Source organism: Propithecus coquereli, unplaced genomic scaffold, assembly GCF_000956105.1.
Source record: "Propithecus coquereli isolate 6110/MARCELLA unplaced genomic scaffold, Pcoq_1.0 Scaffold189, whole genome shotgun sequence".
Classification (NCBI taxonomy): domain Eukaryota; kingdom Metazoa; phylum Chordata; class Mammalia; order Primates; family Indriidae; genus Propithecus; species Propithecus coquereli.
Genome location: NW_012143745.1, coordinates 652,189 through 662,525, shown reverse-complemented (window position 1 = coordinate 662,525; position 10,337 = coordinate 652,189). Strand labels below are relative to the sequence as shown.

The window sequence follows — 10,337 nt, the reverse complement described above, 5'->3', positions numbered from 1 at the left end:
AAAAAAAAACAAATGAGATGATGTGTATTCAACGTGCCAAAAATTACTCACATATACACATGTTCGTTAAAAAGATATGGTCTCTGTACCTTAGCTTCATAGAATAGCGTTAGCACTTCGGTATAAAACCAAGGGAACGTAGTCTACACAAATCACTTGTTGCAGTAAAAATAACAAAATAGTAATTGCTTTTTGAGAGTTTGATATTGGCCAAGCTCTACATTCAGCACTTTATCTTCATCTTCTTTTTATCCTCACAACACCCCTGTGGGGGTAAATGTTGCCGTTTTCCCCATTTGCAGATGAGAAAAATGAGGCTGGAAGAAGTTAAGCAATTTTTCCAAGGTCACACATGTAATGATGCAGCTGGCAGAGAGAATCTAAACCTAGGGAGTCTGAATCCAGAGCCTATGTATTTAAGTACTGCATATTTTCCCACATCCTAGAAATGTGTGTTGATTTAGGGTAAGCCCCTCTGGAAGGCAGAAGCCACGGGCACCCGTGAATGTGGGCATTAGACCTGTTCATGTGTGCCCTGGGAGAGACTTGCTTCCCACGTGGGCCGCAGTGGGGTCCAACAGACCCGTAGGAAGGGAGGCAGGCACGATGAGAGGGAAAGAAGCTTTTGATAAACTGTGAGATCAGAAAGATAGTGCTGTGAAGACTAACAGGCCCTGTTTCAAGAAACTATTAAGACAGGATGTGCTAGAGGAGGATAATGTTGCTGGGAACAGTCATGAGCAGAGTTGGAGGCAGCTCAAGGGAGCTGACTGAGGGCTGTGGACAGAAAAAGAAAAAAGAAAAAGAGGGGGGTGAAGCATGGGAAAGTGTGTAAATGGGACACCAAGGGAGCATTGTCACAGGGGATGTCTAGGCTGTGGACTTCTGGAGAAGATTGTATCTGCAAAACCAGGCTGCTGGGGTACAGTAGAGGAGCCCAGAGGAAGGTCTCAGGCCCAAGGAGGCAAAAAAGAAGCCAAAGTGAGAGACACGGAGAGAGAGAAACTGACAGGGATCTGAAGAAAGATGCTGGTCAGATCCAAGAGCTAGAACCACAGCTCACTGTCCCAAGGGCAATACGATTCCAGAGAAGCACAGCTACTGTCTTTGGGGTCAGTAAGAACTAGACTCACATGCCCACCTGTTCTGTCCAGCTGTGTGTCCCCGGGACTATCCTCTGTTCCCAGCTTGTGCCCACCCATGCTTACCTGGGCAAATGTTCCCACCCTCCGCTGAAGGGTTTTTTGTATTTTAAGAGACATGTTCACTCTCTCCTGGGTGGTCTCCTGAATTCCTCATTTGCACTGGTTCTTAATCTTTGTGAACATCAGAATCACTAGTGGAGCTTTTCCTTTTCCTTTTTTATCTTTTAAGTAAATATACATGTACTTGGTACAAAACTTAAAAGGTATAAAATGTTCTGAAAAGCAAATCTCCTTCCTGCTCCATTCTTAGTCATCCAGTTCCCTTCCCAGAAACAACCACTCTCCTAATTTCTTACAAGATGACAGATGTATATACAATCTTACATCGTACAAAGGATGGCATACCCTACACACTGTTGCACTCTTTAATTTTTTTTTAACTTAAAAATAAATCTTAGAGGCTGGGTGCAGTGGCTCACGCCTGTAATCCTAGCACTTTGGAAGCCCGAGGAGGGAGGATTGCTTGAGACCAGGAGTTCAAGACCAGCCTAAGCAACATAGCAAGAGCCTGTTCCTACAAAAAATGTAAAAATTAGCTGGACATGATGACACACGCCTGTAGTTCCAGCTACTCGAGAGGCTGAGGCAGGAGGATCGCTTGAGCCCAGGAGTTTCAGGTTGCTGTGAGCTATGATGAAGCAATTGCAGTCTAGCCCAGGGAACAGAGCAAGATCTTATACTAAAAAACCAATCAATCAATCCTTAAATCTTAGAGATAGTTCCATTTCAGTTTACACAGCACTTCCTCATTCTTTTTAAAGGATGCGGGGTATTCGTTGTACAAATGTACCACAGTTTAAAAAGTCAGAACCTTGGCTGGGCATGATGCCTGTAATCCTAGCACTTTAGGAGGCCGAGGCCGGAGGATCACTTGAGGCCAGGAGTTCGAGACCAGCCTGAGCACCACAGCAAGACCTTGTCTCTACAAAAAATAGAAAAATTAGCTGAGCGTGGTATTGCACACCTGTAGTCCCAGCTACTCAGGAGGCTGAGGAAGGAGGATCACTTGAGACTGGGAATTTGAGGTTGCTGTGAGCTCTGATGATACCACTGTACCAGGCAACAGAGAGAGACCCTATCTCAAAAACAAAAAACAAAACACAAAAAACCTTTTTGGACATGTGGGTTGTTTCTGGTCTTTGCTGTTATAAAGATTGTTGCCTTGCCTGTCTTCATAGCCTTTTCATTTCACACAATATGTGCATATCTGTGTAGAGAAAGTTCTCGGAAGGGAAATCATTAGGTCGAGGGCATAAGCTTTTTAAATTCTGATAGTTATTGTCAAATTGTACAGATCAATACATTCCCCTTAGCAAAATATGAGAGAATGTCTTTACCTGTGGGACTTAGAACATAATACAGGGAAGCCCGGCCCCACCTTGGAGTTTCTAGGTGTGGGGCCTGGGCCTCTGTATCAGGAGCCTCAGAGGGGGATTCTGCACCAGAAACTCCCTGGTTTTCCTCACCCTCCGGCCTCTCCTGTCCCCCAGGGATTTGCCACAGTGCTGATGAGCTCAAGACCACCCATGGCATTGCCAGCACCACAGCTCCAGGGCCCTAGCTGGCAGGTCTTCTGTCCCCCTTGGGGGTCAGTGCTTTCTCCCTAGGTCATGGCCAGAAAACACGGCTTTTCCACTTCAATCCAGGTGCCACCCTCTCTTAGGCACTGGAGCACAGGCCACACCAGTGTTATCACCATGTAGACAGTGTATGGAGAAGGCCTGGAAGAAAACAGGGGAAAATGGAAATGGTTAGCAATGGTGAGACACTGACCGATTTTTTTTAAATGCATAGTATTTTTACAATATTGACATTAAAGAAAAAACAGATAAAACTGCCCTCTTCAGCATACCCCACTAATCTGCCTATGTCTCCCTGGTGTGGCTTTGCGTATAACTGTTCTCTGTGACTGGCTTGGAAGGGTTGGCAGGGTTGGCCACATCCTGCCAGTCCTGGCGGGAGTCTGGGCCTGGGAGGGGCCCATGCAGTAGTGGCAGGCATGCCCCACCCTCCTTCTTCTGGCCAAAGCTCTGCAGATGCTTGAACAGACCAGCACCTCCCTGCCTGGAGCCAAAGAGCAGATGCTGCCATCACAGTGGCTGGTGGAACCACTTTTATTGGCCAAGTAAGGGTTGTAGTCAACCCTGTCCATGGGCAAGACCTCATAGGCATGCCCCAGACCTACCATGGGGGCATGGCACATAGTGGGCATTTAATAAATATTTGGGAGAGGAAAAAAGAGAAGAGGGAAGGTCACCCATGTGCCATTATTTTAAGAACCTTGAGGACTAGGCCCACCAGATACTCCTTGCAACCTGCCATGGAGCCTGACATTCTCACTGTCAGCAGCCCTTCTAGATACGTGGATATGTCCCTCTCTGAAACAGGCATCGATTGCTTTTTCATTCAACAAACCATTATTGAGTACCTACTGTGTGCCAGGAGCAGTTCTAGGTGTCAAGAATATTGTCGTGAATAGAATCGTCTAAAATCATGTCCTCATGATGTCTACATTCTGGAGGGAGGGAAGAGGCAATAAACAAACAAGGAATTCAGGAATTTAGTGTCCCATGAAGTGTCCCATGAAGCAGGAACAACACATACAAAGGCCCTGAGGTAGGGCCTTTGGTTTTTCTGTATGTTAGTTTTCTCCCTTGAGCTGGATCAGGAGCAACTTGAAGTAGAAATAATGTTTTATATGTCTTTAGAAATAATTTTGATTACATTTCACTGTATACCATTTTGTACCTCTTGAATTTTGTATCGCTTATAAGATATTTAAAAACTAAAAAAAAATTTAGTTGAGCTTGTACCTCAGAAGGGGGACACACAGCATAGAGTTGGACACATAGTCGGGCTTAGTAATTATTTGCTGTTGAAGTATTTGACAGTGAAATGTTTGAAACATCAGGGTCCATTTTGTTTTTTTAAAGATTACTAATCCCATATATTTACTAAGAGGTCATTCATTGCCTTGCCAGGTTTATTTACTATCATCTGAAGGGCTATATATTCCTTTTCAGACCAGTTTTAACTGTAGAATCCCCGCCACGGGATGGACCTCAGATTCCCAGTTATACGAGATGACCACACTCATCACCGATTTCTTTTTTTAGCTTCCTTCAAGCCCATGAAGGTCTCTCAGCCAGAAGAGTAGAATTTGCAACTTTTTTTTTTGATAGGGAAGCACTTTGAAGGTATTCACATTTGAAAACGCAGGGATAATATAAACAGTTGTACCTGAAGTGCAAGTGATGAAAATGAAGCCCATGACAAGACATAGTGGACAGAATTCAGTCCTCCTGTTAGTTGGCTCGCTTTGTGCCTCTCTGTGCTGCCCGTTCAGCTGTGGCCCACAGATGCATGCAGGAGATTACACAACACTCAGCCAGCCCTTGAGAAAACGCTTTTGTTTCCTGACCAGCTGAAGCGCATGTTGTACAGCATATTCAATTTCATAGCTGTAAAGAATTGTAAGAAAGGAAAACAATGATGAACATTTTAAAATAATAAAAAGTCGAAATATTTGGTTGTTTTTTTTTTTTTTTTGGTTAGTTCTTATTCACTTCAGTGATTTCTAATCACTTTAGGTGATGAGCTCTCTTTTCTGCAGAGCCAAGGAGCAAGGGTGTGCGCAGCCTGGAAAGGAGGCAGACGGGGGAAGGGAACGTCTGGGGAAGGAGGGAGGGCCAGCCAGACGTTAGACACTGAAGGAGGTTTCTGTTGTGGCAGAAACAGAGCAAGGGTTGTTGTGCAGCAGGTGAGTAAGTCGGACACCGAGTGAGGTGAGAGAAGTGTCTAAGTGTTCATTTGGCAGGGAGCAGAGGGGTATCTTTTTATAGGCAGTTAGAATACATTCGGGAGCAAACTGCTGTCCCCACCTCTGCGAAGGGGGAGCGTTTCAAAATGCGTGCTGTCACGTTCCCATTGGATTGGGTACGGGGAGCAAGAGAAAGTGAATTCACGTTCTTTAAAACTAAGGTCTTAGAACAATAATTTAGGTTCTCTGTGACTTTAAGCACAGTAAGCCTTCAGTAAACGTTTGTGGTTGAAATGCTGCATGGATCCAAAGGAAGAATTTAACAATCCACACACAATCCCTTTTCTCTCTCTGGTATTTGAAGTATGCTATGTACAAGGCCTCGCACAGAATGAACCTCTGGGATTTTTCCTTTTTCACTTGCCGGCTTGCTCTGCTACGACACCTGCTCGCAGCTTCTGCAAACCTCCAGCGGGCCCGTGCAGCCTCCCCCCAGCCCGCCTCCTCTCTCCCCTTCAGCCGACACATCATCTCAACCAACTTCATGAAAAGGGGAGGGTCGTTTTCTCTTTCATTCTGTTAGGTTGATTAAGAGTTCTATTTTTATAGATAAAAGCAACATTGCCTGGACCGTAGGCTAAAGGCTAGTTTCGCGAGCCTCGCTGATTCAACTGCCGCACCACGAACCAGATGGCTGCGGCTACCTTCTTTGCAGGTGTAGCGCCCAGAGGGAATTAAGTCCTCGAGATGACCTAAGTGGAAAATGTCGCTGTGACTTTTTTCAATTTGTTTTATACGTGGGCTTTCTTTATTTGTTTTTCAAAAACCTTTTATTTATTTTTTTAATTAGGCAGTAGTCAAATGGAGCAAAATTTTAAAAGTTCAAAAGATGAAAACTCCCTCCCAATCCTCTCCCCCAGCTTAGTTCCATCCTCAAAGGCAACCAATGTACCAATGTCTATGTGTCCTCCACACATCACATATACAAGCAGAGACACATATACAAACATACACATACATCTTCCCCTCTCATTTTTTTAACACAAAATTATTCTGCACCTTGCATTTTTTAAAATCACTTAATATATCTTGGAGACCATTCCATATCAGTTACTGAGATTTATTTCATCATGTATTCCAAACACACACGAGCAGCCCACATTATGATAATTTCTCTTCCCTCAGTACTCGGCAGCTGATTTTCATCTGTGTTTCCCCCTTGCTGGTGAATGATTTCCACCACAGGATGGTCCAGCCACATTCTTTGAATTGCCTTCCAGATAAAATATCTTAATAAGCATTAGTGCTCTTGCCTGGAGGATAAGTAAACAATTTTATGTGATTGGGGCTCTGCAAGCACATTGGTGTCACACTACTGTTAATCCTGAACGAGGTCCCTTAAGGTCATAAAGTAGGGACTCCAAGAATTGATCTGTCTTCTGAGGCCATGGCATGTTTTCTCTCATTCCAGAAACTAGAATGAACCGAAGCATTCCTGTGGAGGTTGATGAATCAGAACCATACCCAAGTCAGTTGCTGAAACCAATCCCAGAATATTCCCTGGAAGAGGAATCAGAACCACCTGCTCCAAATATAAGGAACATGGCACCTGATAGCTTGTCTGCACCCCAAGCCCCTCACTATTCCTCCGCAGACTTTTCTCAAGCTCACCCACCCCTGAAACTTGCAAATCCCCAGCGGCCCGTGTCCCAGCAGTTCACCTGCCTGCGCACGAAAGTTCTGGAGGACAGTGAAGACAGCTTCTGCAGGAGACACCCAGACCCAGGCAAAGATTTTCCCTCAGGCTGCTCTACAGCCAGCAAGCCTGCGTCTCAGTCTGTGGTTGGAGCTCTCCCTCCAGAGCATCAGTTTTCATTTGTGGAAAAACGTAATCAATCTCAGCTTTCAGCAGCTTCTCCTGACACTGGTCATGACTCAAACAAATCAGACCAAAGTTTACCTAATGCCTCAGCAGACTCCTTGGGAAGTAGCCAAGAGATGGTGCAACGGCCCCAGCCCCACAGGAACCGGGCAGCCCTGGATCTGCCTACGACAGACACGGGGTATGATTCCCAGCCCCAGGATGTCCTGGGCATCAGGCAGCTGGAAAGGCCCCTGCCCCTCACCTCCATGTGTTACCCCCAGGACCTCCCCAGACCTCTCAGGTCCTGGGAGTTCCATCAGTTTGAACCTCAGAGGTATCCAGCGTGTGCACAGGTGCTGCCTCCCAATCCTCCCCCGCACGCTCCGTGGAACTATCATTACCATTGTCCCGGAAATCCCGATCACCAGCCGCCATGTAAGTGATCTTTACCTGCTCTGGACCTTCTGGGCTGGGTGACGGAGGAAACAAGGGCCTCGCATCAGTGCTTCCCATCACTAGACCAGCAGACAGGTCAGAGCGCAGGGAGGGCCTTCTGCTTCTCAGGGGGCTTCCCATGTGTGGTTGGATTTGCAAGGGGCCTTTAGAGAATGCTTTTTCTTAGCCTAAAGCCCTTCCCACTTGGAACCTCCTTCTCTAGGAAACTTTAAGGACAAAACAGATTCCTCTGTCAGGGTTAGTTTAACTGAAGCATGTCTAGAAGCAAGGAGATGACCCAAATGATTTCTAGAAAATTTATGTGTTGTTCTAATTCTTAGGCACCTAGGTTCGTCCTTCTCTTCATGTTTCTTTCCCATCTTAGGCTTGGCACAGAAAGGGCTTTTAGTCACAGACAAAACAAAACAAAAAATGCCCAGAAGGTGCCCAGAGTGTCACTGAGACTCTTGGATTCATGCCATTACATGGAGATGAAGTCACTCCTGGGATTCTATTGCTTAAACCCCTTTGGAGACTTAGCTGTCCACATCTACCCTACATAGACTGGCAGGCCCCTAACTTGTCACGCTGTCCCACATCTCCATTCATTTGCCCCTACTCTTCTCTCTACCCATTGTGGTCTCCCCTCCTGTGCATTCGACCCAGTTTCCATACATCTTTTTTTTTTTTTAATGGTGTTATTGTGATTTAATTGACATACTGGGAAAGTTGACCCTTTACCCATTTTAAGTGTACCAATCAATGAATTTTAGTATATTTACAGAGTTATACAGCTACCAGCATATATATTTTTTAAGATTTAGCTCAAGTGTCCCTCTGGAAACCTCAGATCACTCTGTCCTTTAGGCCCTCTGTCTCCCTTGTGCTCTGGCTCTGTTGGGACAGTTGACACCAGTATGGCATCTAATGATATAGTTGTCTCCTCTCCTTCCAGACCGCAAGCTTTGCACATCAGCAAAGCTCTACTCTCAATTCATAATTCCCCAGCATTTAGCACAATGCCTGGCATATACTAGACTTTCAATAAACTCCTTCTGAGTGAATGAACAATGTCCATCAGTGCAGTAAGCCTCTCTGAAAGTAATAAAGTCTTAGATTGAGATGAAAGGTCCATCACCATTCTTGATGTTAAATCTCTGCTGAGGCCACTGGAAAATAATAATAGGGCTTTACAGAAGAAACACAGGCCTGTGAGGTGTGATGTTTATTCCTAGCAAATAAACAGTGAACAAAAAGTAGTTTCAAATAGTGTAGGAAGAGTCTGCCCAAAGGCCTGATGACCAGCTTTAAAATAAATGATGGAAATAATCACAAATGCTATAATAAATTTTATGTATTGGTACTTGTACACTCTGTATAAAGCTTCCTAAAGTGAATGAAGCAATATAGTAATTCATAATTTTTTTTTAATAAAAGAAAGAGAGGGACCGGGTATAGTGGCTCACTCCTGTAATCCCAACACTTTGGAGGCCAAGGTGAGAGGCTCACTTGAGCTGAGAGGCTCGCATGAGCCCAGGAGTTTGAGACCAGCCTAGATAACATAGTGAGACCCCGTCTCTACAAAAAAATTAAAAATTAACTGGGCATGGTGGTACATTTATAGAAAAATGTCCTAGCTAGTAGTCCTAGCTACTTGGGAGGCTGAGGCAGGAGGATTGCTCAAGCTCAGGAGTTTGAGGTTGCAGTGTATAATCATGCCACTGCATTCTAGGCTGAGTGACAAAGCTAGACTGTCTCAAAAAAAAAGATGATTTTTCTGATCATAACAGTAATATTTGGTCACCCCCCAAAATTAAAATATGCCCAAAAGTTTGAAAAAGAAAATTAAAAGTATTGATATTTCTACCACCCAAATATAATTCCTTGTTAGCTTCTCGATGCATTTACTTCTGGTATTTTTTTCTTTGCCTATATATTTAATATAAAATTAAAATAATTTCCAATGACATTGTACTTCTAGCATCATTTTAAAATAATGCATCATATTTCATCATTGGACAGACCAAATTGTTACTAATCTATTGTCTATTGTTGGACATTTGGACATTTTAAAGTTTCCAGTTTTCTGATTCAACAATCAATGCTATGACAAACATCGTGCATATAAATTTTTATCTGCATTTCTGATTAACTCCTTAGAGTAACGTGCAGAAGTATGAATACTTAGTCAAAGGCTTTGTGATACAGTCCCAAGCAGTTGACGTTACCTACTAACAGGAGAAAGCCTCATTGTGATAGACCAAAACAGCATTGACTCAATATTAAAATAAGGGCACCATGAAGACCTTCCCACTGGAAAATATTTTTCCTGTTGTTGAAGCCTGAAATGGCAGCATTAGCAATCCAGTCTTTAGAGTAAGCACTGCCCCTCGGGGCAGGCTCCGTGAAAAGGCAAACACTCCCAAGTGGGAACACTTCTTGTTTCTATTACCTCAGGACCTGCTTTCTTTCATCCGTTCGCCTTCCCCTTGCTCTCTCTGTGTTATACGCTATGGTGAGCATTGCAGGGACGTCCAGGATGCTGGGAGTGAAGAGAGGTGTTGAAAGATGGAGAGGAGAGAACTTGGACAGGAGACTGGGGTAATTCACAGAAGATACACAAACAGCCATTAGGCATATGAAACTAAGCTTAGTATCACTAGATTTAAGAAGTGCAAAATTTTTAAAGATAAGGTGTGCAAAAATAAAAACCTTGGGCAACAGCCAGTGTATTCATGGGATTATAAGGAAATGAATACACCCAATCACTCCTGGTAGGAGTGTAAATTGGTGCAATTGTCTGGAAGGTAATTTCACTTTATCAAAATTTTATATGTGCTTCTTCTTTGGCCCAGCAGTTTCACTTGTAGGAATCTATCTTATAGAACATTGAACAAGCATATAAAAATACGTGAACAAAGATGTTTGTTAAAGCATTGTTGTATTAGAGTAAAAATGCAAACTACAATGCCTATGAATAAGGGGTGAGATAAGCAGTTTGTGATTTATTTATGTGATGGGCTGCTAGGCCCATGTTACACAGGCTAAACTACACATTCTGACATAAAAAAGA

The 10,337-nt window shown here is 43.9% G+C and overlaps 1 protein-coding gene across 3 annotated transcripts in view; it reads left to right on the top strand.

The window, feature by feature from the left end:
• The window catches only part of TRAF3IP2 (TRAF3 interacting protein 2), a 53,803-nt gene that overhangs the window by 20,130 nt on the left and 23,336 nt on the right, over positions 1-10,337 (top strand). For 2 of the 3 annotated variants that reach the window (XM_012642845.1, XM_012642846.1), the window contains one exon: positions 6,437-7,264. In XM_012642845.1, coding sequence (XP_012498299.1) covers positions 6,445-7,264 — 820 coding nt within the window. In that variant the 5' untranslated portion in view covers positions 6,437-6,444. Of the gene's footprint in view, positions 1-6,417; positions 7,265-10,337 lie in introns of those variants that run through there. The other variant, XM_012642844.1, reaches the window with a different exon arrangement.